The 27,993-nt window shown below is 44.0% G+C and overlaps 3 protein-coding genes and 1 long non-coding RNA gene across 6 annotated transcripts in view; 1 reads left to right on the top strand and 3 right to left on the bottom strand.

Moving 5' to 3' along the window:
* The window catches only part of dennd1a (DENN/MADD domain containing 1A), a 168,485-nt gene that overhangs the window by 23,237 nt on the left and 117,255 nt on the right, over window positions 1-27,993 (top strand). The gene's annotated exons all lie outside the window — the stretch shown is intronic.
* Window positions 1-27,993, bottom strand: part of LOC132992231 (uncharacterized) — a 154,236-nt gene that overhangs the window by 51,026 nt on the left and 75,217 nt on the right. The gene's annotated exons all lie outside the window — the stretch shown is intronic.
* Window positions 3-27,763, bottom strand: crb2a (crumbs cell polarity complex component 2a). Its single transcript, XM_061061161.1, has 13 exons — window positions 27,544-27,763; window positions 16,839-17,531; window positions 15,245-15,440; window positions 9,363-9,502; window positions 8,174-8,344; window positions 7,984-8,097; window positions 6,395-7,348; window positions 4,774-5,345; window positions 4,418-4,583; window positions 2,529-3,399; window positions 2,306-2,422; window positions 1,685-1,811; window positions 3-1,567 (listed from the first exon to the last, which is right to left on the bottom strand). The coding sequence occupies exons 1-13, from the start codon at window positions 27,608-27,610 to the stop codon at window positions 1,346-1,348; spliced, it is 4,410 nt and encodes a 1,469-aa protein (XP_060917144.1). The 5' UTR covers window positions 27,611-27,763; the 3' UTR covers window positions 3-1,345.
* Window positions 10,847-13,183, bottom strand: LOC132992061 (E3 ubiquitin-protein ligase TRIM39-like). The gene has a single exon (XM_061061162.1). It carries the CDS (start codon window positions 12,743-12,745, stop codon window positions 11,360-11,362), a length of 1,386 nt encoding a protein of 461 aa, XP_060917145.1. The 5' UTR covers window positions 12,746-13,183; the 3' UTR covers window positions 10,847-11,359.

The following is a 27,993-nucleotide window of genomic DNA, read 5'->3' as shown; positions in this document are numbered from 1 at the left end:
GGTCAGAGTCAGTGTTGCTTTATTGCAGGTTTATAAAACATGAATGAAACATGTTGGATCATGAACACAGAAACAAAGACGACAGTGACGCTGTGCAGCAGAGACCTACACTCTGACTCAGAGTTCACATTTGTTTAAAAAAAGAACTAAAAGAGTGCATCATGTTGTTCACACTACAGTGTGTTACAGGATATGTTGTTTTTGCCTCAATCTACAATCAAGGATAACTTCTTTTTTTTTATCTTCTCAGTATTTATTTTATCTTTACATTCAAAACATCTGCTCCCGGGACGATCAGCAGAGGAGGTTTGTTCACACCCCGGCTGGAACAGATCGGAGTGAAGCTGCTCCCGGAGAGGCAGAGACTCCCTTTGTGAAGCACTAACAGTAAAACAGTCAAAATCCTGCAGAAGTTCAGACACAGAATAAACATAAATATACAAACTGTACAGGCAGTAACAGAGAAACAGCTGTGCAAACATCAGGCTGAGAACGAGGAAACGAAAAGCGTCAACAGTCGTCAAATATAAACATTGAGCACAGAGAAGATTCATCACTCTCTCTCTCTCTCTCTCATTTCTTCATTTAAATATGTTTGAGTTCTCTGAACATAGATGCACTTTACTGTTTATATTAACAGCCGTGTTTTTAAGAAGCACTTTTTTTTGTACTTGTGCTCTTATCGTGCATATTAAAAAATAATGAGTCAATTTAGTGAAATTGCTGTCGTGTGTTTGCAGTGAAACATTATTTCACCGACAAAATGCACAAAAGTAGAAAGATAACACGTGCTGGTCCTGTTCAGCATTTTTCAAATCAGTCCAAAAGTCAGACACTTCTCAGAGTCAGCCTCTAGTGGCCCGTAGAGGAGCTGCAGCTTGTTAGTCTTTTGTGTTGGATTGACTTTTTCTACAGAGTTGCACCAACATCTTCTGACAGTGGAAACACTTCCAGCCAGTTTCTCTCGATTGTCTGTGCAGTGAGTCTTGAGATGAAGCCCTGTAAATGTCCTGAAGTCCAGATTATAAAAAAAAAACTGCAATAGGCAAGATACAGCATTTAGACTTTCAGAGTTGATTGTCTTTGTGTCATGTCAGAGAGTTTCTGCAGTGCAAACGATTTGATTTCCTCAGTTGAAGCACCTACATGATTATCAGCACAGTCACAGCAGCAGTGAGCCTGCTGTACATAATCACTGCCAGCAGGGGGGGCTTTATCCTGCATCTCGTATTCCTTCAGTGGAGCCCAGGTGTACAGAGGATGTGAAGGTGTCACTGTGAGTCCGGTGCAGCGTGCTGCAGCGCTCACATCCTCTCTGAGAGTCCCTCGTGTGTCAGTCTGTGTTTCAGATGAGTCTCTCCTCGGGGGGGACCTTCAGCATGCTGTCCATCTCCAGCCGAGCCCCTGCCAGCTCCTGCGTGCTGGGGCTGTACGCACCCTCAGATTGACGCTTCTTCCTCGCTGTTAGCACCATGAAGGTCAGGCCGATGATGAGGATGAGCACGCAGCAGCAGAGCAGCGGGATGGCCACCAGCAGCCAGGGGACGCCCTGATAGTGGGCCTGTTTCTGCACACACACACACACACACACACACACAGAAGGCAGAGGATGGTGTTGGTGGGTTTGAAACAGTTTTCTTTATTCTGTTCAGTTTAGAAGAAGAAAACAAGCAGATATACATACGTTGGTGTCACAGATTGGACCGCTGTAACCGGGCAGACATTCACACACGAACATGTTGAATCGATCCAAACAGGAGCCGCCGTTTCTGCACGGGTTGGACACGCACTCATCGATCTCCAGCTCACACCTGGAACATGGAAAACACAAAATACTGAAACTTTTTCCTCACAATGAAGACCGATCTGTTTCCATTAAACATCCTGTTTTAAAGGTGTCTGCCACAGGATGAGAACACCACTAGAGACTCTAATCCACTAACTGTTCCAGCCTTACCTTTTATTAGAGACTTTTGATATATATGATCATTTAGTCATGTTGATTCAATATTTATTAAATATGTTTTTGAACATATAATCATCACATATAAACAATAATATGTCCTGTTGTGTCTGCAGATTATCAGTTTCATTTGTCTGTGTACTTTATCATCAATCAGGAAGCTTTTATATGAAAACAGTTTCTCAGATTTGCGGCGTGAGCGTTACTTGAATCTGGAAACTTCCAGCAAGACACGATAACATTTGAGCTTCCCACCCTAAGCGTGACGTCAAGGCAACATGGCCGCCTTGCTGAAACATCCAGTAGTGGATTAAAAACCACAGCTCTCTAAGCTGAGCTCACCTGCTTCCTGTAAAACCGGGCATGCAGGTGCAGTTTGCCCCCCACAGCCCGTCAGTGCAGATCCCATCGTTTGTACACTGGACGTCTTCACCGCACTGAAGCGGAGGATAGCTCCACCTGGTGGAGAGAGGAGATCAGACTTGTGTTTAATGAATGATTTAAGACTGTTGTGTGAAGCTACAGAAGCAGTAAATCTGCTGGATGCAGATGATGGGCTTCTTACTGGCAGCGGGGGCCTCTGTAGTCCTGGGGGCAGGTGCAGGTGTAGGTGTTGGCTCCGTCATGACAGGTGCCTCCGTGCTCACAGGAGTGATGCTCACACTCGTCCACATCCCCGTCGCACAGCGTGCCGTCGTACCCGGGGTGACACCGACATTCAAACCCAGCTAAGTAGTCCTTACAGCTGCCGTGCACGCAGGGCTGAGACGCACACTCATCCACGTCCGTCTCACACTGCTCCCCCCCCCAGCCCAGGTCGCACACACACCTGAACTTGTTGAACAGGTCTTCACAGGTGGCCCCGTTCAGACACGGGCCGGACGCACACACAGGAGCGCTGCTGCAGCCCAAATGGATCTGTGGTTTACCGTGAAGGTGGAACTGAGATCTCTGAGGGGGTTTATAATCGTCCACAAAGGGCAGGTAGATCCCGCCCACCCGGACTGCACCCAGACACCCGGTGAAGCTCTCTGCGATCGCCACCATGGCCCCCTTCTCGTTTAGGAACCGCAAACTTCCCGTCCGCTGTGGCAGGCTGCTGGCGTCTGTGATCCCGTCCACCGTGATGACCCACGGAGAGGTTTTGCGCCCGCGCTCGGCCCGCGAGATGTTCACACGGTGCCAGCTCCCGTCGGCCACCCGCCGCACCCCCGTGAAGGTCAGGGTCTCCACACTGTTGCCCGCGTGGATCTCCACCTGCACCGAAGAGTCCAGCAGACCCACCAGGAGCAGGTCCGACCCGGAGGTGGCTCTGAGGAGGATGGCGTTCTCTGAGCGAGTCCTCAGCTCCACGTAGACGTCAGAGACCGGCTCAGACAGGGAGCCCGCAGCGCTGTAATGAACCGGGTTGTTCTCGAACGTGGCGTTGTACACACCTGAGGGTCGACATGAAATTTTTGTTAGAGAATCAAATTTACCAATATGATAACTGAATGGACATAAAATGTTACTACTGCCCAAAGACTTTTGCATGTTTCTTCATAGCCACCGCTAAACGCTGTTTCCACCAAATGGAATCTGGGCTTAAGTAGTCTGGTTCAGTCCAGTTCGGTTTTGGTTCAGTAAGATGGGTTTGGCATTTCCACCGTCAAAAGTACTGTCCTACTTTTTTGCTTCCCTTCTGTTGGGGTGCCAAGCGTTCTGATCCGACCTTAAAGGGCGGAGCTAGACACACTGCAGTCCGTTGATTGGTCGAAAGAATCGTCACTTTCTGTGCGACATCAGTAAAAACGTCAGAGTGTAGCAAAACCTTCCCAGGGATCATTGATCTTTGTTTACTGTGTCGCGTTCTTCTTCTTCATTGACTTTAACCTCACAATTATTTAAACCGCACCTTTAATGTTTGCACTGACTGTTATTTAATGTCTGTTTTTTTTTTCTTCTTTTTAAACATTGCTGTACATATATAAACAACACAACTTCAGAAGGTCAACACTTTTTTTATATATTTATATTCAGGTCTAATTACAGATTTTTTTCCTCAACTGTTTATAGGTTTATAGGTTTAAATTTCACATATATTTTTATCCCTGCACGGGTCATGTACATTTCTTGTATAAGTCTATTTTTAATTGCACAGTTTAAGTTCGATTCATCTAGGGGTATTCTTTAAGTCTTTTTTTTTCGGGTTAATATATTTCATGTCATGTACGTCTTTGTAACCTGCTACTGGATGCTTTGAATTTCCCTCGGGATCAATAAAGTATCTATCTATCTATCTATCTTATTGGCGGCCTGCACTGTGTCCCGCTATTACCTAGATGACGCAGCAAAAGCCATCTGACTTACATCCCACATGGGTACAGTTGGCTGTGGAAGTAAAATCAGGATTTACCGTACCAAACGGGACCGCTTGGTGGAAACAGGCTTGATACATTTTTCAGATGTTCTTACACTCGTATCCATCGTGAAGATCCACACAGTGTCCTCCGTTCACACACGGATCGCTCACACACCACACACGTGTTTCACAAGTCTTTCCCCTGAACTCCTCCGGACACGTGCATGTGAAGTCGTTAAATGTGATGACGCACTCTCCTCCGTGATGACAAGGTGTCTCCTGCAGAGCAACGAAAGTTATTTAAAGTCAGGTCGAAGCAAAATCTGAAAAATTAATCTCTAAACAAACTTCATATGTTGGAGAGAAGAAGCTGAAAACATGAAAAGACGAGCTAGCTAACTTACTATGACCAAACCAGCTAACACAGTTATTGTAAGAGTTAAACATTGAAGCAGATTACACTCCGCACCTTGCAGGTGTCATCACTGATGCATCCCGTCTTCACGTTCTCAGCATCACTCGGCAAATACACCTCCTCCTCCTCTGAGCTGTTCCAGGCGTCCACGTCCAGGTGCACCGAGTCCAGACGCAGGTCCTGCAGGCACCCTTTGTAATGTCCCCCCCAGGTATCAGAGTCCAGGTCTGCCGGTAGTCCTCCTACATAGACCTGATCCCCGGTGTGCACCTCCACCTCAGGGATCTCCCCGATGCCGTACCTGAGCCCTGTGTGTTCAAAGATCACCTGTCTCTGTCTGACCTCCACCTGCAGCATCGTCTTCTCCCCGCTGGTCACAAACACCGGAGCTGTGAGGGGCGAGCTGTTAGGAAGCGAGCTGACCAACACCCTGCCCATCCCCAGGTATATAGAGAAGAACGCCTGCCCCTCCTCCTCCGAGGGCCTCCTCATCTGGAACAGGAGCCCCTCCGTCTTTAATGTCCTCAGGAAGAAGGAGACGTTGAAGCTGCTGCCGTGATTCTTGGACACGTCGTAGGAGCTGAAACTCTTTGTGTCCTCGTGGCTGTACGTCCATGAAGGAAACTCTGTCAGGGAGGAGGTCAGAGGTTTGGATTAATCACATGACAAGTAGGACTACAACATTTAGTGTAGATTTCTAGACCTGATCTAGATTTTTCTTCTCATGTATTGTGGATTTATGTAGATTCCTATCAGTGCTGCAGCTTGTCCTTTCTGACATGTTGTTCTCATATTTTTATCAGATTTATATATTTTCACTACATGTCATTTTAAAATGAAACTTTAGGTATCGATAGATGCGAGTGAGGTTGTACTGAAAGCATTCATCACCGTTAATCATATAACATATACTACATACACTATTCAACTATTCTGGTAAAAATGTATAACTTTAAATCTAAATTCATCCCATGTTTATAAGCTGGTGTCCCGCAGAGCTCTTTACTGGGCCCCATTTAGTTCAGTATGAACGTCAATGATCTGCCCGCTGATTTTCGCCCACTAAACCTGTGCAAAAGAGTCAAAAAGGTTCTGATTCACCAAACACATTCAGAGGATTTATCATAGCATAACTGCGCTGCAGAGCAAACTGCATCTGTATGCTGTCTAACTTCCAACTAGTGATCTGGAAAACGATTCCACCTCTGCATTACTTCAAAATAAAAGATCTGTAGATCAAGTTTGTATTACTTTGAAATTACCATTTTTAATACAACTAGGGGTTAAATCTGTGCAGATGGGTTAAATCTGTGCAGAGCAATGTAGCTGGACAGGAACACAACTAAAGAGCTTTTATTGATGTTGCTTTTTCTTGTAAAAACAGATATATTTTTGATCAAAATCAAGGCATTAGTTTCTGTTGCACAATCCATATTGCACACGCCATGATTTAGTTTGAGGGCTTTTGTATTTTTGGAGTTTAGAAAAAAGTTTTAAATATCAACTCAGAAGTTTAGTCCTCCGACTTTGAATATAGCTATAACGAGAATGCATGACTTTAACAGTTACTGCTACAGTACATACAGCACACAAGTTTGATCTGACAACCCGCTTCAAACTAATAACTCAGAGAAGTATTCATAAAGTTGTCTGAACTGGTGTGAACAGTTCTTACCTTGGTTGCAGCTCTCACTGTGAAACGGTCTGTAGCAGTCACACTGGTAGCTGGTCCACAGGTCAACACAGAGTCCGTGTCCACTGCAGGGGTCTGGCTCGCACCACTCTGTCTTACTGCAGCCCAGCTCGTGGCCGTGGTCCTCGGGGAGGTTTTGAGGCAGTATGGGCTTGGAGTCGATCATCAGGTCCTCTATACACCCGATGAAACCTCTAGAGCTCACAGAGTTCTCTAAAAGCTCCTCTGGAGCTCCACCCACATACACCTGAGAGAAGGCCTCAGACGGCTGGAAGGGGGGTTCATCAGCACCTCCATCTGTGACCCGGCACCCGTCCCTGTCACAGCCAGGACCTTTCAGAACCAGAACCAGACTGCCCTCATCCAAAAACATATGAGCTTCCCTCCAGTCTCCGTCACTGACCAGACCAGGAAATGACACGTCCAGGTCGGTGTCCTCAGAGGATGCTCTAGCACGTAGACCCCCGTCCACGATCTCCAGCAGGAGGTGTGTGTCCTCATCTCCTCTGAAGACGAGCAGCATGTCGGGGAGGGTAGTCCTGAACCTGAGCTGGACCCCATAACCACGGTGACCCTGGTGCTCCACCTCCCTGCGGCTCCGCTCCTCCAGCACCACCTGGATGTGGACAAACCCAGGTGAGGAGAAGGAGAAGGTGGTTCTGGTGGAGCACTGGTCGTCATAGTAACCGTGGGGACACAAACAGGTGTGGACATGTTCTCCGTCCTCCAGCCTGGGTAAGCAGGTGGCTCCGTTCTGACACTCGTGGTCCACACAGCCGGACAGTTTCAGCTCGCAGTGGTCGCCCCCCCAGGGGAGATCACCTGGCTCCGCCTCCGGGCAGTGACAGGTGTAGGAGGCTCTGCCGTCCTCACACCAGCCTCCGTTCTGACAGGGCTGACTCTCACACTCATCGATGTTCACCTCACACAGCTCACCTGGAGGAACACAAAGACGGCCAGGGTTCAAAAAAGGAAAAAAAAGGCAGGACTGAACAACATTTCGTTTTCATCATTGAGGCTGTGATGTGTGCATGCAAAGTAGTCACATCCAAGATATGTCAGTCAGCCGCTTTTGCGTTGCTTGATGCAAACCAAAACTGACCAGTTTTCTCCTTTCCATGACTACTCCAATAAAACTTCAATAACCACTCTCGAGCTACACCTGCAGCTCACATGGAGCTTCTCATGTAGACCAAATGTAACTGTAAATATCTAGAAATGGTTGATGATGTTTAAGTATCACAACAGCAAGCACCACGTTTATTTGTAAAGATGATAAAGAAACATTGCTCCACCTCTTCTCTGTCCACCTTTCCACCTGCTGCTCCTTCTTATCTACACATCAGTGTTGCAACTGATTAAAACGTAATTGATTGTAAATGACATTGATTTTTATTTATTTGTTTTATGTTTTTTTTGGTGGCTTTTTGTGCCTTTGATATAGAGATAGGACAGTGGGTAGAGTCGGAAATCAGGGAGAGAGAGAGAGTAGGGAATGACATGCGGGAAATGAGCCACAGGTCGGATTCGAACCTGGGCCGCCTGCTTGGAGGACTACAATCAGGACTCACCTAGGAATCCCTCTGAGCATGTGCAGGTGTACCCGTTGATCTTGTCTTCACAGGTTCCTCCGTTCTGGCAGGGTTCAGACTCACACTCATCGATGTTGACCGAACAGTTCTCTCCTGTAACGTAAGAGAAGTTAAATAACTTTCTAAACATTTTAAAATATATACAGGAGGATTGTTTTGCTGTTCTGACCTGCAAAGCCCGGCTGACACTGGCAGATGTATCCGGCAGCGTCTGAGAAACTCAGCTCCCAGTCCAGCTCCCAGTGAGACGGATCTGAACGCTCGAAACACTCGCCGTCGTTCTCACAGGGCTGCTCAGCACACTCGTCTATATCCACCTCACAGTTTGGTCCTTCGTAACCTGAAGAAAAACCAAACCGGTCATGAACGTTTATCCATGTTACACTTATGAAAGGGCTCCACACATCTTGGATTAGTTTCTTTGTAAGAAGTGTTTCCCAACGTAGGAAACATTACCATTAAACCAAACACCATGCTGACTCCATGCTGGTACATTAATAATGAATAACTTTCCTTCATCTCTTCTGTTTAGGATCCTTTTCTATTTCATCATGGCAGAGCATTTTCTTAAAGAGCAAAGTATATGATGATGTTATTAGCATGCTAGAACATTAGCAGTGTCAGCTGGTCCTCCACTTTAAACCAGACAGAAATATTTCAATACTTATTAGAGGGATTGTCATTACATGTTGTTCAGACCCTCGTAGTTCACAGGTGATGAAACGTGCTGTCTTTGGGGACTTTTTCCTAGTTTAGCATCAACATTGAGTTTGGTTGTCAGTGTAATATCTCAATGACTATTGCTTCAATAACCCTAAAAATTGGTACACCCATTCATTTTTCATTGATGATGAACTCTAAACATTTTGGGGATCCACTGACTTTTATTTTAGTGCCACTATCAGGTCAAAGTTCAGTTTGCCCAACACTTTTTGACCTGTAATAATAACTACTCCCTCAACAGTTTTCCCTGGATGTTTTAATGATGTTTAATGATGCTTAATCAGCAACTGTTAACCAGCTAAAATTATTTTTTTAATGATTAACATTGTAAATACTATCAGCCTAGTCCTGGTCCTGGTTTGAGGGGCCCCTATGAATTTTTGGCCCCATCAGACTCTAGAATCTGAGGGGTTGACCTGAGCCAATATAGCAGTGAATGAGTGCATCATGAATTCACTTCACTTCTTCTTTCAGAAGACATTTAAAAAGGTATTGTCGATTTCTAATTCAACGTTTGAGCTACAGGTGAGATGATTAAAGTACTCTGGGCCCAAAGCCGCAAAGAAAGCAGCTTAGTCTCAGTGTAAAACCGCGGACTGTGCACAAATGTTAATGTGTAACCTGCAGTTCATTACCTGGCCAGCAGAGGCAGGCGTATCCGTTGACTCCCTCAACACATGTGGACCCGTGCTGACAGGGATCGGAGGCACACTCAGGGATGTCCAGCTCACAGTGGTCGCCTTCAAATCCGGTTTCACTGCAGTCACATTCATAGCTGCAACACACAAATGCATTTCAATACACAAGCGTCGTTCAGGATCAGGTAGTCTGTCCCTGGTTTTATACAGGTACAACCTCCAGTTTGTGTTGTTAAACTTTGAGCAGCATTGAGATCACTTTGATCCATAAAACTCAGGATCATCCTAACCCCAGCAACAAAACAATATTTTTACAAAGTTCTTTAACACATTCTTTAAACACTAGGTGGCAGAGTTACATATTGCTCCTTTAAAGATACAATTAATATACAAATGAGACGATTTTATTTTATTTTTGAGTCAAATAATGCATTTTTTATTCTAAAATTAGCTTTTTCATTTAAATGATAAAAACGAGCATTTTCTGACAATTAAAAATCAAAAACCCCTTTTTTATGAGTTTAAATATGTCATTCAATGTGCATACTTGGAGATCAAAATAATAATTTTATGTATTAGTCAGTCAATGTGCCTCTTATCTGATTTGTTCTCTGATTTAATCTTTGACCATGAAGTCGTAAATTGAAGTCAAACTTTGTCCTCTGCCGTCTCTCCTTTATTGCTTAATCATTATGAGACCTCTGTGACGTTTATACCAACAACCTGCCAAGGGGCTATAATCTGACATATTTACATGTTTTATGTTCATTACTGTGCACTGTCCCTATTTAAATAAAAGATAAAAATAAAAAAAATAGTCACAGTATTCCCAGTATCCCAGTATTCCCTCCTGCAGCGGTCTCTTTTTGCTCTGAAGGTGAAGACAACCTTTGTCCAGGTTGTCTCAGGTGAGTCTGGTAGAGGTGGAGTTTTATTACACCTCATCAGGTTCAAGGTTCATAAAAGTAGTTTGGGATCATTGGCGACTCACCAACATCTTCTGGTCAGTCGAATGATGTGCCAATATTCAAATTATTAAAAAGCCTTTCTTTCTGTCCTCTATTAAATCTGTTCAAACGTTAAAGTTTACAATAACTGACCCGTGATGTTCATCAGGTTGTTAACCTGTAATAATTAACCCCAACGAGTCAGAGACGACACTGATCGACTTGATTTGAAACTTTCTTCATTTCACATGTCACAGCTTTAGACTGGCGTTAAAGAAACACCTGAATGAATCAATGAAATTATTCTACAACTGAAGAGTGATGTCAGGGTTAGGATCAGATCACCTTATGCAGATGATAATACTTTTTTATTCTCTCCACGCAGGATAATGACTTCTGCACAAAGACACAGATGATGCCTTCAGGGACTTCTTAGAATTCAAGTGAAAAAGTCTGAAATCAAATGTTCAGAGCTGCTGAAGCCACAGTTAACACACTGAGCAGATTGTCTTTAAAGAGACTCCAACAAATGAATGAATGAAAACCTTTATTGCCTCGAGGGGGAAATTTCACCGAGAGCATAAAAACACAATACAGGACAGCACATTAAACTCCAACTCCAAGTTATAGAGAATGTTTTAACAAAAACATCATTACCATGACAACGCAGTCACACTATCCTAAAAGAATCACAGACGAACAATAAGAATAATATCGTAATCATCATCATTGCCATGACAACGCAGTCACACTATCCTAAAAGAATCACAGACGAACAATAAGAATAATATCGTAATCATCACCATCATCATTGCCATGACAACGCAGTCACACAATCCTAAAAGAATCAGAGAGGAACACATTTAAGCATCACATGATTCAAACCGACCAATCAGGATCGAGTTTTTACCTGCTGTCGAAATAATCAAAGTTATAGGGAATAATTCAACAAAAACATCATCATCATCATCGCCATGACAACGCAGTCACACAATCCTAAAAGAATCACAGACAAAACCATCAGAACAATATCATCTTTATCATGTATTAGTGATGTTCCACAGTCACAGAGATCTTCTTCGGTAAAATCTTGACTTCATTGCCAGTGTTAATGTATGGAAACATCCTCTCAGTGAAAGTCTGTGTGAAGGTGTGTATGTGTGTGTTAGTATCAGGATCAGAGAACGACAGCTCTCCTCTGTTACAGTCCAGATTCACTCTGATCCTCTGAGGCTTCTTCTTCATGGAGAGATCAGTGACTGGATGTGATAAGCAGCGTGCTCCATATTCACCATCATATAACCCTATTCTCCATAATCCAGACCGTTTGTCTCCCTTCCTCTTGTCAGACTCTGCTAACACACCCAGTCCCCAGCGTGTACTGTCTCCAACCTGGACGTCCCAGCTGTGAGTCCCTGAGTTAAAGCCCTCAGAGCCCAGGACAGACATGTAATAATCAAACCTCTCTGTGTTATCAGGAAGCTGCTGCTCCTCTCCTCGTGTCACACAGGTCAGATATTCAGACAGGGTGAGGTATGAACGAGCAGTGTTTGGATCCAGAATGACAGGACTGTAGGAGACCATGTCCTTCATCTTGTTCCAGATGTTGAAGCTCAGGTTGCCCAGGTGTTTGGCCACATCTATCAGAGCTCCTGAGGGGAGGTGTGGATCCTCCAGCAGGGGGCGCTGCTGGACTCTTTCCACTGCAGCCTTGTAGTTTTTCAGGAATGAGACGTCTGCAGCTCTCAGCTTGTCCTCTGTGTCTCTGACTGTGTGTGAAAGAGCTGCTATCTCTCTGCTCAGAGCCTCCACCTCCTCCTTCATCCTCTGACTCTTCTGCTCCTCTTCCTCCCTCAGTGCACACAGCCTGGCCTCCTCTTCCTCTTCTAGAAACTGGTGAAGCTTCTTAAACTGCTCCTTAATCTGCTTCTCTGTGTGTCGGGCCTGGACCTGAATGTGTTCTGCTGTTTGATCAATCTTCACTTTAACTCGTTCACAATCATTTAACTTCTTCTTTACCGGCTTCAAAGTTTCCTGAAGTTTCTTCTTGTGTTGTCGAGCAGCTTCATCGATGGGTCTGAATGTGTGTTTGCTGTGTTTTTCTGAATCTCTGCAGACGAGACACACCGGCTCCTGACGGTCCAGACAGAAGAGTTTGAGTTTCTCAGAGTGCAGACTGCAGAGATCCTCTGAAGCGCTCTGATCTCTCTCCTGCAGAAAAGTCTCACTCAGGTTCTTTAAAGCAAAGTTAGGAGGTAACCATTCCTTTGACTGTCTCCTCTTACAGAGTGGACACTCCTGGCTCTCGTTCTCCTTCCAGCATTTCTGCACACACACTCTACAGAAGCTGTGACAGCAGGACAGCATGACTGGATCTTTAAAGATGTCGAGGCAGACAGGACAGCTCAGATCTTCCTCTAACTTGGACGCCATTTCCTCTCAGAGTCTGAAGACGCAGCAGACGAACAGCTGGGAGTCACTCCCTGTCACTGAAAGTTCCTTCTATCTGTATTCTTCGTTCTTTTTAAATTTTAAAAGTCCAGATCTTCCCAGTATCCTGGTATTCCGAGTATTTCCGCCTACAGCGGTCTGGTTTTGCTCTAAACGTGAATTTTAATGTCAGTCCTTCATGGCGTCTCGTCCGGGTTGTCTCAGGTGAGTCCGGTAGAGGTGGAGTTTTATTACATCTCATCAGGTATGCAAAAGAAACAAACGCGCTGCAAATAGGCAAAACAACTGCATACGCATCAAACGCGCTGCAAGTACAGAAACGAAACTTAAGTCAAAACACACACAACCAGAAAACAACCGATGTTGCCAGATCTCGCGAGAGAAACAAGCAACCAGCTCTATGCAAACAAGCCCAGTACAAGACTGCGGTCAAAGCCAGTCGCTCCTCGAGTTTACATGGTGAAGTGAGCCGCCTCTAAATGTGAAGTGCTCACGTATTCTGATCTTTATGGTAAATGCTCCGGACTCCAGAGCGAGCAGGAGTAACAGACAGAGAGAGCGATGACGTCAAGTGCTAAATGTCTCGGTCTTACCATAAAACTGACCATGAGATACACGTGTATGAAACGGGAGTAAACAGAATACTGTTCAGGGAATAGCTTCGGAGGTCGGGGAAGTTAGTGTGAGAATAATACTGCGAGTCTGCGATAACTTCCGTTTTTCAAAATAAGGTGTTTTCCTGGGAAAAAAAATATAAAAAAATATGTTCTTACATAAGTAGACAATGATTCTGATATGGTTGGACTTAGTACTTAGTACTTCCTAGACTATATGCACAGGTACTATGAAGTACTTTTACTGTCTACTTATGGAAGAATTTATTTTTACAAGACATCAAAGTCAGAAAAAAGAGTAATTATAGTGCTTTATTGGGGCGCGCGCACTAGCCACTGCGCCACCAGCACCCCTCCTCCTTAGTTTTAAAAAATAATCCTGTCCAGGCGTCCACACACGCTCAGTTATCAAAAACATCTTTGTCAGCTGTCATGAGCACGCCGAGTCAAGAACAACGTCCTTGACAGGCTAAAATGCTCTCACCACTCATCTCCTCTGCAATGACCATTTCATTTATAAAGTCGTCCATTCAGGCGTCTCTGCTCGTCAGTAACTGTGTGTGTATGTGTGAGCATGTAAACAGTCCAGTTAGCAACGTTAGCACCAGAGCTACATGGTAACGTCTGCCATTACACTAATCTCATGTAAACAAAAGTGATGTAAATAAAGTTACATTGTTGTCATTGATCTTAAATTCATTAAAATAAAAAAGTAAAAAAAAAAAACATGTTCGACTGAGTCACATAAAGCGCCAATATTCTGAATATTAAAAGCCTCTACATTCAGGCATTTTAACAGTCAAATTATTTTTTTCATTTGAATTCTCATAGCTGCTACCAAAGATGCTAAGCAGCACAACAAGAGTGAGTGCTGTTAGATGGGTCCCCGAAAGTTTCATTTCAAAATGTTCAGATTAAACATGGTCAACCCTGAGGGCCCCCTACTCAAGCAGTTGCCTGCCTTGCCTGTTGACAAGCAGCGCCTCTGGGTAAAGGTCTATTCTGTGATTTTGATCTGCTGACTTGACATCAAGCTGACATCTTGTAGGAGTCTCCTGTCAATCGAAGTGACCATGACATGAAATCTGCATTTCTTGAATCACTGAACAGAGAAATTAGCTTTAGAGGAACTGTTTTTGTACCAGGCTGTAAATATATTTAATGCATGTTGCATGTTCTCCCTGTGCATGTGAGGGTTCTCTCCGGGAACTCCGACTTCCTCCCACAGTCCAAAGACATACTCGTTAGGTTAACTGCTGACTCTAAATTGTCTGTAGGTGTGAATGTGAGTGTAGCTGGTTGTCTGTCTCTAAATGTCAGCCCTGTGATTGGCTGGTGATCAGTCCAGGGTGTAATCCGGCCTCTCACCCAATGACAGCTGAGATCGGCTCCAGCCCCTTACCACCCCGAACGGGAAAAACGGTGTAGACAATGTATTGGATGGATAAATGTTTGGGGACTGACTCACTGCAGTAGACAGCCTCTAGTGGACACAAGAGGAACTGCAGTTTTTGGTGCTTCTGCTTTAGTTTCCTTTTTTACAGCACGTGAGGTTGCTGCTTAGTAGAAAAGTTTAATTCTGGTATGTGTGCAAATTCTGCCCTAACAAAGACATTCCTGGGATGTTTTTATGTGAGAGACGGATTATGAGACTTTGAGCCCCCACATAAAAGAGCCAGCAGCCCCCCCCCCACCCCCCGGTGAACGTGTGGAGCTGTACGCCCAAATATCCCACAGAAACATGTTGTTTTTTAGAGTCAATAAGAAGGTAAGACCTTGACTGAACCCAAAAAAATCAGTTCATCACAGAAGTTGTATCTTTTAAAAACCCATCCAGGCGAACCTGTTTGATCTCCTGCACACTCACCTGTTGACCATGTCATGACACACTGCTCCGTTCTGACAGGGCTCACTGGCACACTCATCAACGTCCACCTCACAGTCGACGCCATCGAACCCGGGAGGACACTCGCAGGTGTACATGCCGATGAGGTCGTGGCAGGTCGCTCTGTTACGGCAGGGACTCGACTCACACTCGTCGATCTCCAGCTCACAGTTTATTCCTGAAGGGGGAGTTAGGACAAAATGCAATGATGCTGAACGTTACAAAAACAGCCTGTCCCCTTTGTGTCTGTTCTGAGCTGATAGCGTCTTTCTGAACAGACTGACTGAGTGACAGGTGGGAATGCAGAGCTGCTGATCTGACCGTAACACACTCTGATAACATGGAGCTCCTCTGACACTGAGCAGGCTGCGCAGAAAGAACCCAGTGTAAGAAAAGCAAGACGAGAGTGTTTCCCCCTCTCTGCGTTATCTGAGCCGCTGATAAGAGAACATCTTAGTGAGCTCTTAAAATACTCCTCGTGTTCCGTTTATCAGGAACAAACTGAACACTGTGGGATTAACAAACCAAGGAGCGAGACGTAGAGGAGAGAATGAAGTCTGTCAGTGAGCAGAAAGTGTCTCACCGCTGAGGAGATGATTCATCATGACACATAATAAATATTTACAACCATGCAGTCTTCATGCAGATAATAAAGCTGCTTGATACTGTGAATATGTTTAATTACACATAATGTTGCTCTCTGTCATTTAGGTTGGCATCTTGAATTTCCACAGCGTTTTTTTCATGTCACAGCTTGCCTCTTGAGACACCCCCCCCATCCCAACAGGGAAACGTCAAGCTAGCCCTATCTATAAAGGAACTGATCATCAGTACAAAGTCACAGATATTTAGACTCTTTGCCGGGTTTAAAACATCCTTAAAGGCGATTATTTATAGGCGATGTTTTGATCCAGCAGATGTCGCCCTTGAGCACCAGCATGAAACCAAAACAACTCGAGCTGCATTGTTATGTTAGCATGCTAATGCTAGCGATCTTTATTATGCTCGTATCTTCACACTGCATGTAAATTTACCTGAAATGAGCGTGATCTAGAAACGCAGTTAAAAGCAGTGAGTACAGTATGTTGTTCTTCTTTTCTCTAGTCCCTCAATTAAACAACTTTTATACGTGAGGGGAGGAGTCAGCCGGCCGTCCTGGCGATGTAAACAAAGTGAAAATAGGACTCGGAAAACTCTGAAAACATCACAGACAGTGGGACTCGGGTGTTACACCCATTGTAGACAGTCATGACTCACAGAGTTATTTTCAGAGGATATACTTGATTTCTGCTACATTTAAGTGTGAAAAATCGCATATTAAGCCTTTAAACAATTACTGTATGTTTGAGGACTTTAATGCGTTTTCAAACATCCATAAAACGTTTTCCCTGCCAGCCTCCCTGTTAGTTATCTACCTGAAGTTTGGGTGAGCTGATGTGAGAACACAGCAGGAAATATTCAGGAAAATCCAACGCAGGCTAGAGGGAGGGGTAGACAGACCACAGACTGGATGCATGCGACCGATGCGTTCTCTTTACAGTGTGCAGTTTGGGTAATGTGCAACATTTGTACGTACCTGCGAATCCCAGCAGGCACTCACACTCGTAGTGGTCCTTCTCGTTGATGCAGGTGCCGTTGTTCTCACAGGGTCGTGATGCACACTCGTTGATGTCGATCTCACAGTTATAACCCTGAAACCCGGGCACGCAGAAGCAGTGGAACTTTGCCACTCCGTCCACACATATAGCTCCGTTCTGACAGGGCTCTGAGGAACACTCATTCACGTCCTCCTCGCAGGTGTTTCCCTCGAACCCGGGTGCACAGTGACACTCAAACCCCTCCGGTCTGAGTACGCAGGTCCCGTTGTTGCTGCACGGTTCGTCGATACAGTCTGTCACATGAGTCCTGCAGTCCCGTCCTCCGTAACCTTCAGGACACCTGCAGAAGTATCCGTTCAGTCGGTCCACACACAGCGAGCGAGGCTCAGAACACGGGTTACTCTCACACTCGTTCACCTCCTCGGTGCAGTTATCACCTGTCAGACCCTCCGGACAGGTGCAGTGGTACTCGGTGGTGCCCGGGACGCTGGTGCAGTTCTCACATGGAGCGAAGGAGCAGGCGTCGTAGGGTTCATCACAGTTCTTACCCATGAATCTGACCTCCCCTCTGGGACAGATGCAGGCGTAGTCGTCCAAGTTGTCCACACAGGAAGCTCCGTTCTGACAGGGAGCGGACAAACAACTGTCTGACGTGGCGTTACACAGGATTCCTGGAAGACAAAGGAAAGATTATTAATTTATGCATTTTGAATACAAGACCTTCCAACCCAGGAAGGGCTCAGGACAGGATGTCTCCAGCAGTCTGAGAAAATGAAGGCGTCATAGCATGCTCTGCTTGTTTTCCAATCAAACCAATGGACATCATCAATTTGGTTATAAACACCATCTTGTTTTTTTTGGAGCTAGAAGTGACCATATTTGGACGAGAGGTTAAGTTCAGTGACTGAATGAGCTGATTGAGGGGACACCTAGCATACGTCTAGCAGCTTCAACCTGTCACTCAAAGAGGCCACGCCAAATCTTTTGATTTTTCACGCCAGATCTTTTGAAAGCTTCAATGACTCTTCATAGACCCGTCCTGATTTACAATATACAAACTGTGAATGTTTTTTTTTATCTTCTCCTTGGGAATTGTAGAATAATTTGAAAGAAAACATTATGAACTGTTAGTTATTGTCACCTTCAGTCGGAATTATGACCTGCAGGTGACTTGGACACGTAATGATACCATGGTTCATGTCAGGTCCTTCACATGACTAACAGGGGGCTGCTGGGAACATTTTAAAATGTCTCCATTCAGCAGCAACAAACAAGTGGATGAACTGAAATGACCAAGTGTGTCTGCCATTTAAACCTGTTACACTCATTCCTTCTGACATGCACGTAATCTGCTCACACTCCTCCTTGGCACTGATGTCCAGGAGTGTTAAACCCTCACACACGAACACACACCCACGAGCTATTTAGCTAAACCCTCTCACACACACACACTGTACGACTAAACCCTCACACGTGTCACAGTGTCTTTTGTTCATGCGTAGTCTTAACTCACACTGGTCCAGCTTCTACTGTGACTAGACAGAGGTGCAAAATACTGCAGTTCCACTGGTGTCCACTTAAGTTTGTCTCCAAACAATGAATCGATCTCCATAGAGTCCCATGTTAATAAGTCAAACTTTGGGGACATGTTTACAGCAGGGTACAAAAACGGTTTTGGTCTCTAAAGCTAATTTCTTAGTTGTAACACACTGTGTGAGGGCTGTTGTTTTATATCGTATTGTATGATCACATTAGCAATAAGAGTTTAGCATACATTTGCATAATCAGGGGCGTGGCCCAGTTGAGTGACATATAGGAACATTATAACTGTTTGCCAGGAGGCTTAAGGCCCGCCTCAGCTCCACCTTTTTGTCTGCTTCTATATAAGTTTGGTAGAGTCAGCATTTACAATATGGCGACTAACATTGGGCTTTAAAATGCCTCTAATGTTTGACATCACTGAGACGACGTCCATGTTTTATACATTTTTTTAAATAGACGTTTTGACAGTTGAAATTGCGGAATGTGCCTTTAAGATTTACCGTGTTGCTAAGTTTCTAGGGAAGCGACGTCACTAGAGGACGTCTTGTTTTTAGCCTTAAGGTTTAGTTTGTCATCGACTGATGTCTGACACCGAGCTCCTTGTTTCCTTTTGTCTCTCAGCTCAACAGTGACGGGACTAGAGGTTTGTTGACATGATTTTGCTCATGTCTGATAAAATAGAAGTCTGTGATAAACAATGAGCATTGTGGAAACCACCAACGAGCATTGAAGCCAAGACCACGGTAACCAAGACCAAGACATGTGCTCAGAGACCAAGACAAGACCAAGATATTAAGGGATCGAGACCAAGTCAAGGCCAAGACCAACTACGAGGCAGGGCAAGACAGAGACCATAAATTTCGATTTAAAAAAATCATCACCTTGTGTTTAGGGGGCGTATCTCTCACAATCGTAACACCGGGAAGGTTATGGCTGTAACTGGGGGATAAAAATCAAACTACAAATAAATTGAAGTTATTTGTTCTTTTAGAAAGAGGCGCTTCTAATCACAGTAATGATGTGGAACAATAGCCAATCAGTGGTGGTCTAGACCGGTCTTGATTTGAAATCAGGAGTCCACCCAGTCTGAGACAAGACCGAGTAAAAATGCTTTCGATTCTGAGGTTGAGACCTTAAAAAAGTGGTCTCGAGACCGGTCTTGAGTACTGCAACACTACCCCAGCCCCGTGTGGATGTGCACTTTTGGCTAACTTACTGTCTCCCAACGCGCTCAAAAATGCCGTTAGCCAAGCGGCATGGACCCAAACCGTTACAGCGTCAATAACAGTGATCCTGCATTGACCCTTTTTCACTGTTTTAGAAAATAGAAACACAGGTTCTCCTCAATATCGCGCAACAACGTTAGAGTATCTGCAGATCAAAAATCAGAGTTCAGTATATTTATTGTGAACTTAACGATAGAGTCCAGGAGCAGTTTTCTCCCAACAACAGAACTTCAGAATGGATATAAACCTGCACAGTTCTGTGGGAAAGACGCCCCTGTATGGCTATGCTTCCTGGTAGGACTGTGGGTCTTTGACAAATCTGTTCCCATGAACCCAAAGTCTCTGAATCCGTCCATGGCCTCCAGGGGTCGCTGTTGGGAATTGTCAGCGTTGTTTCACAAAGACGTATGAGGCAACAAGTTTCCTCTGTTAATGAACGTTGGGTTCGTCCTTCTGTTACATAAATGAATTGTGTTTTTTGTCTCAATTAGCTTGAAGCCAGAGTAAATAATGACCATACTGTATTGTCCTCCATGAATAACCTCTCTCAGCCTGGGGGGGGGGGTTCTGTTTGTCATTTCACAGTGGAAATAAACACTTTAATTTGAGGGGGGGTTGATGAAAAAAAATCACAATACTCACGCTGTCTCCCCCCACCAGCAGATGCCATGAGGTCTGTGTGGAAAAGCTCCACATTCCTGTTATTAGGCCAGGCTACACCCCCCCACCATCAGCCTCCCAGCCACCCCACACTTTGATCAGAGCCCTGTTTCCAAATTCTCACTGAAGTGGAAGTTATTAACAGTGAAGGGAGTTATGGAGGGGCAGGGGGGCAGGGAGAGAGAATATTTAATGAGGAACTTCACTGTGAGAGAGGGTCACTGTTTATTCATAGAAAAGGTCTGACGTTATTCAGAGCCTAACAGGGATCAAATCGGAACGTTATGTCGTTTGACTCAGAGTTCAACCCTGAGTGAAGATCAGGAGAAGGCCCTGTCTGAGACTGAGGACAGACGGTAAAGTCCAGTCCTTTAAGTCTTTTGAAGTCTACTTTAGGACCCTGAAAATGTTTGTCAAACAGCTCAACTCCGGGCGATGGAGTCATACATCAACAGCAAATTTCTGCAAAAGTTAACGGCAACTTGACCATGTCACATTGGCCGTTTCCTCTTTTTTTCCAGTTCCAGTGGGGTCCAATGTATTGAGAGAGATCCTAGGTTTAACAGAATTATATAAAATGACCACAACATCTGAACACCTCATGACGTGGTGATAATGATGTGTGTTGGTAGAGTCACAGTAACATGGGAATGCAAAGTAAACTGGGATTTTTTGGTTGTGGTTGCTGACTCTGACCACAAGTCAAGTGTCCGCCATTCCTGGACCACTTGGGTTGAATTTTTGGGTTTATTGGTTTGTCAAAAACAAAAAAATTACACAGACGAGACGGTGGTTCAAGTCAACATAACACAACATTATTTGGTGTAACATAACATAACGTATAATGTATTCTAAGGACTGAATCAATGCATGAAAAGGGAAACAGTTCCTTCTTTCTTCAAGTCAAGTATTGAGTCAAGTTGAAGCCCTGACCCCTAACCCTAACCTCTCAAGTCATCTCATCTCAACATCTAGCAACATAACGCCTTAGCGTAACTTAACCTAATGTTCAGTTACGTTACATGACTAAACATGTTGGTCTACTTTGGACTAAAGTTCTTTTTTTTAACTGCCTCATCCAAACCAAGTTGTGTCAGTCAGACGAGCTGTCTTCATCTTACACCAGCACTTTTCATTGTTACTGTTTCCACTGTGAGGGCTTGTATTTTTTAATTTATGTCCCACCACAAAAACACGTTTGGATTTGTTAGGTTGTTTCAATGCAGCTTTCATTGATGGCACTCCCTCATAATTTTCTTTATGACCAAGAGCGGCTCACAACTCAGGAAGTCTTTAGACCTCCATCAGTCGGTCACAGAGGAACACAGTGGTTACCCCTCAGTTACAGTCGTTACTGATTATACTAGTCATAGAAATACTTTCGGCTGTCAACTTAATCACATTTTCCCATTTTTACAATGGGAAAAAACTGGTTGTTTCCATCAATTAACAGTGATGTGCATTGTTAAATAATCTCTACTGCAGACATCATGTGATGTTTCTAAATGGACTTCATTCTCTTTAGTACAGATGTGATTGTCAAATACATGCAGATAACATGAAGCCCTGAATAAATAAATAAACACAATGTAATAAAAAGTACAGTTTGCGTCATGCTGAGATGTTCTAAATCTACATTCTTTATTCTGCATGAAATTATAGATTGTGATCACAGATGATTGGATTGATTAAAGGGACGATCGGCTGTCTCTCTCTCTCTCTCTCTCTCTCTCTCACTCACTTTCTTCTAGCTGCTGGTCTCTCGTCCAGACTTTGATTTGGATGATTGCCTTTGTGTGAAGTCCCTAGGTGACATGGTTTTTAGTCTGTCTGACCTAGAGATGAACCTCTTCTCTGTGACTTAACCTGACCTTTGGTCCATGTTTACCCCTATTTAAATGTTATTCTTGGACTTATTCCTCATCTGAATCAAAGGTCTAAGGAGAAAGCAGGTCATGTGCTGTGCAGACGGTAAAGCCAGCCTTCCAGGAAAGGAAAGTTTTACCTCTGTGGCCCAGCAACACCTTTTTAGATGCAGAAGGTTGTTTTTTCTAATTGTGACTGACGTGTTTTCTCCCCTCAGTCCACAGACACTAAATGTGTTTGAACCGCACGGATTATACAAACTGTGTTTGAACCACACAGATTACAGTGGTCAGTAGTAGACCGTTAGCCACCTGCAGACAGGTAGAGTCCCAGGTGGCTGTGGACGGTTCAGATCAGGTTCTGCTGGATGAAAGAGGGAGCTCAGGATAAACATGTTAATTGAGCGAGGTGATGATCCTTTTGCTTCCTTGATAAGAAACTTAACTCGAGGTTGGTTGTGTCAAACATCAAGTCAAACACCGTCCAATCAAGGGTCCTTAAGGACTGAATGTTTTCAGCTCTTTATTTAAACCGCAAACTGAATTAATACACAAGAATATTTAATAAATCACACAAATAAAAATCAACTCTACGCTGAATCAGGTATACTTTCACCTCTCCAAACCACATTATGTATCCAAATAGATTCAGATGCAAGAATATCTGCAAGTAAATGTATTTCATTACATGGTATCAGTTTTGAACTTTATGATTTGTTATCAGCCAATTTTTTATTTTGTGGTGTTCCTCAAGGCTCGAGTCTTGGGCCACTTCTTTTTTTTAACCGTACTTAAAGGCTTGCTTTCTTTAACTTTACTTTTACAAGAACTCATCTGGGCAATTGTGCAAATGTCAGAGGGAATGAATAGGACCATAAATTCCAAAGCTAACTTATGCGCTTCTCCATCAGCAATAACACAAGTATGAGGGAAGAAGATTAAGTACAGCTTTATAAATAAAGACAAGCAAAGGATTTTGTCTACGCACAGACAATGCAGGACAGCCGACTCGATCATACAGAGAACAATGATGAGTCAGGGCCCTAAGATTTGATATGAATCTCAAAGCACAATGATATACAGTATCCAAAGATGTTAAGCACTAAGAAGATGCATGTGTACGGTATATATAAAAACATCAGTGTAATCACAGGGACATGTCAGTTGCAGCAACAAGTCGGTTTTAGACTTATTTCTAAAATGTTCTTAATTTCATGGTATCAGTTTTTAAACATTATGGTTTGTTATCAGCCATTTTTTTAATTTGTGGGGTTCCTCAAGGCTCGAGTCTTGGCCCACCTTTTTTTTTTTTTTACTATACTCAAAGTCTTACTTTGTTTTACTTTACTTTTACATGACCTCTCACACTGTTAAACCATCTGGGCACTCAAGAATTTCCAAGATGAGGAAAGCTAACTTATTATGCGCTTCACCCTCAAATCTGTCCATTTTGTCTTGGAAAAACTTACCACAACAATGATTATCACTGTAACTCTACACAATAAGTCATTATCTTTGAACAACAAACTGCAATGTGCAAATACTGGTGCAGTATCATACTTTATATAGAGTATCATTCAAGTCTGATAATGGGACAGGATTTGATTTTCCTGAATTATTCACACAGAGAACAACTCTGCCAGGATTCGATGGACATATAAATTAATACTGATGCCTACACAGAACAGTTTACTGGTTTTGATGGGTGAATAAGAGGGCAGAACGGTGAGGTATTCACAAACAAGAAAGTCATGCAGTATTAAGATGATATGCCCTTCATGCTTTCAAGACTCCTCCTCTGTTCAGACAAACTGTTCGACAATAAGCTTGACAACAGCCCCAATCTCACCTGTGCAGCTGATTGGATCAAATTATTTTCAAGGAGGGATGTTGGTGTTTCATGTGAGGACAACGGACTCACTAACTTATCAACTCTGTGAACTCTTGATGGATTCAAAAGTCGGGACCCAGGAAAGTCTGCATCTTGATTTAACCTTGAAATCCATCTTCCATTTTCTTTACTGTTTAGGTTGTTTGGGGTCTTGGGGGGGGCTAGTGCAGATCCCAGCTTTCATTGAGCGAGTGGCTGGGTACAACCTGGACAGTCCATCACAGGGCTGACATATTGAGACCAGACAACTAGCCACACTCACATTCACCCCTACAGGCAATTTAGAGTCCCTAACGAGAATGTTTGGACTGTGGGAGGAAGCCAAAGTATCTGGAGGGGATCCTAGCATACAAAGAGAACATGCAAACTCCACACAGAAAGGCACCCACCCACCTGGGGACTTGAACCAGGTACCTTCAGCGCTAACCACTGCACCACCTTGCAGCCCTTAAATCATACTTTTCTGTGATGTTTGTCATACTTTCAGATTTTTTTTTAGATTTTATGATCTTGTCCCTTTTGATCCCTGTCTTCTCTGTGTCCTCTACCAAGGCCTGCTCTTCAATTGACTTTCCCTCCCCCCCTTTCACCCGAGCAGGTTTGATGACCTCCCTGACCTCTGGAGTGTTTCTCAGTAGTAATCCTTCAGGCCTCTTTGGGACAATCTGCCCCTCTGCTTGTCTAATCTCCTTGTGGCAGGATACCTGCACAGATTACCGCTTCGAGTTGCACAGAGCATGTGTCACCTCTGTCACCTCTTGTCCATCTCCATCACATGATCTCATTCTTATGCTTCCTTTAATCGAATCGGCTCTACCTAATAAAACCCTCATGAAACATGGCAGACACTTTTAGCACACACATTTTACCCATGCTGGTAGCATGTTCAGAGACAATCAGACACAAGAGGATACACTGGAACAAACACTGCATGGAAAAAAATGCTGCTCTCTGATTGGTTCACATCAAGTTAAAATGGTCTACTAGTTAGGATGAAACCGTGGTAACCAAACAATCACATAATGCACCTCGGCTTTAGTGTGGACTTTACAGCAGAACTTAAAACAGAACTCCCAGTGAGCTGCTGACACGGGGCGCTGGTGTTTTGTCTTTTTGCCAAACCATTATAGGTCTCACTATAACCCTTACCATAACCTCAGAAGGCTTCACTACAAAAAGACGATTTGATGGTGGTTAACATCACAACAAAACAAATAATTGACTCCTTCTCCAGCCCACCAACCTCTCTCAATCAAGACTTTACAGCTAAAGGCAGGTTTAAAGGATCAATCAGTAAGATGTGTAGTGAGTGAAATGATAAAGTGACCTTACTATCTGATCAGACATTAAGGAAACATTCTATGTTGAAGTGCTGGCTTCTCTGACAACAATGCAGCAGCCAGTATGTCCTCCTTCTAACTTTAGATTCTGGTCCTGAATGCTCTGGATTTGTTTGGACCAGAGAAGGTAGGCGGTTTTAAGGCCCCCCGACACAGCTGTTTTGGACGCCCCTCGGTTTGTCAGATATGAGAGCAGTTATCAGGTCAAACCAACAGGTGTTGCAGTGATGGAAGCGGGCAAGAGAAGTGGTTCAGATAGAAGTGATTGTACCCGACCTAAAAAGCCTCTGCATGTTTCTAATAAGCTCCACGAGCAGAAACGTGCTCAAACTAGGATCAATATTGGAGATGTTTTTGAAAAATGGAGAGAGGTTAGAACACAGAAAGATTTACAGACCGATGCAGAGCTGGATAAACACTGAAGCTACAATGTCCACCACATGGCAACCTGTGTGAGCATCGTCTCTAGAGAGGAGGGAGGAGCTTGATTTTTGCTTCTGCATTAAATCTACGCCGAAGGTTCACATAGTCATTTACTTACAGAGAAGCCAACGCACCTAGCCTGACGTTCACCTCCTCCAAAATGTAACTACTCAACCTTCAGCCCTGTGATTCGACCGGTGGTTAGCATCATATGTTCTGTTTTCACAACATTTATGCCATCGCCGCCGTTTTCACATTTCTGTAGCAAGAAGAATACTAAAGGCCAGTAATCTATAATCAACTGCTGCTCAACATTTATCAGCTCCAAGTCAAACAAAAGACGCTCGGTTCAGTCGCCATGGTTTCCACAAACAAGCAGAGAGTGTTGCATAAACCAGAAACTTGCAAAATAAAAAGCATAGAAATCGAAATGCCAACATTTCAGTATTGAAGAGCTACCCACTAACGCACAAGAAGGTAGTGGTCAAGACGGCGCCGCTCACTACAGCGTACATTGAACACCAACCAGGATTACAGCAACATAAAAAGGAAAATCATATCAGTTTAAAAAGCTGCTGTCACACTTTGATGAGGCTCCTAAATCACAACTTAACGAGTGTTTGGTGTTTTCTCTGCAACATTCTGTCACTTGGTACAAATGTGAGAGTCCATGCTTCCACTGAGTTCAATCAATCTATTCTATCAGATAACAAACTTTAAAAAAAACTCAAAGTAAAGAGACGTTCAGTGACCTGGTTGTGCGTCTCGGGTCAAGCACAGACGCTCATGAATGAGCTGATCTCATCCCTGTTTGTTCTGTGTGAGTATGCATGACTGAGGAGCGCCGATTCACAGCCAGTCATGTGTCTAATGCAACACGATGGGAGAGTGAAAACATGAAATAAAGTTCCACTTAAGCCACGCCTTCTCGCGTCAACCATCCAATCAAACAGCAGCTTCTACAGATTAAAGTTCAGAGTTTGACAAATTCAGTTTCAGTGACTTTGCTCTGTTTATTTTACCTTTTAAACCAACTAGACAGTTCCAAGTTTGAACTGCTGACCTTGCTGCTTTAATCTTAATTGTTCTTATTTTTCATGAATAAATATATCCACCTAGTTGTACATCATTGCACCTTTAAATTCAATATTAAAAATTGGCTTAATTTCATCCAAACTTTGTTTTATCGATCAGCCTGCCTTCTTTGTTTCTGATTGTCCTTCATGCTTCTGCACCGGTGCCAATGAGGGTTGAGACTTTTCCAAGGCTTTAAATGATTTATTGATGATGCTGATGATCGTAGTATCCTCCTTAATTATCCCAAAAATTCCCAGTGACAATAACACCCCCTCCTCCAAAACTAGTTTGCATCTACTTGAGTCTGTGGGAGCACAAACCGGTCCCTCCGCCCAGAATGCACTTGTGCCTCTTTGTTGGAGGAGCAGCATCTCTGAGAGCTGCTCCTCACTCTCCTCCTCTGGACTCTATACATGACATTATTCCAGCACTGAGAGGTTTGTTTTAATTACAGAGAGTATAGGGTGAGAAAACTGCTCCTAATGTGGCCGTGTTAAATCTTCTCCTGCAGCCTGTTGCTTTCACAGAAACAGGATTAAACTTTAAACTCTCAAACATCCAGCACAGAGAGATTTTCTGGGGATTTGCACGGCGCCGACTGAGTTTCCCTCCAGGACACAGAAATGATCAAAAGTATCAGAGAAGTGTTTTCGACTCACCCCATTTGAACATCATCATGGTCAGCAGCAGCGTCTTCAGGTTCAGGTCAACTTTCCCCAGCTCCATGATGAAACCCCTGAACAGGAGGAGCACAGTGAATCTGCAGGAATCAGGGATCCTAAAGTCCTGACATGCTGCTGACGGTGGGAGAAGCTCCTCTGTGGGTGTTCGCTCTGTGTTCAGGATGTGGCATACTGCTCCGTCTGTGTTCGAGCTCTAATGAAGAGAAGTGACACAGACAGCCCTCCCTGCTCCAAACGCGGAGTCTAATCAGCCGTGAGAGCCGAGAGACGGGAGGAAAACACGAGCTGGACCGACACCTGCTGCTCGCACTGAACGAGAGAACACACTCTGCGTGAAGACGGGAGAGAGTGGGAGGATTAATAAAGCTATCAGGCATCACTCACTTCAGGTTCATGATGTTTGAGCCTCAACAGCAGAATGAAGAT

This window comes from Labrus mixtus, chromosome 17 (assembly GCF_963584025.1).
Source record: "Labrus mixtus chromosome 17, fLabMix1.1, whole genome shotgun sequence".
Lineage (NCBI taxonomy): Eukaryota > Metazoa > Chordata > Actinopteri > Labriformes > Labridae > Labrus > Labrus mixtus.
This window is presented reverse-complemented; position numbering and strand designations above follow the sequence as displayed.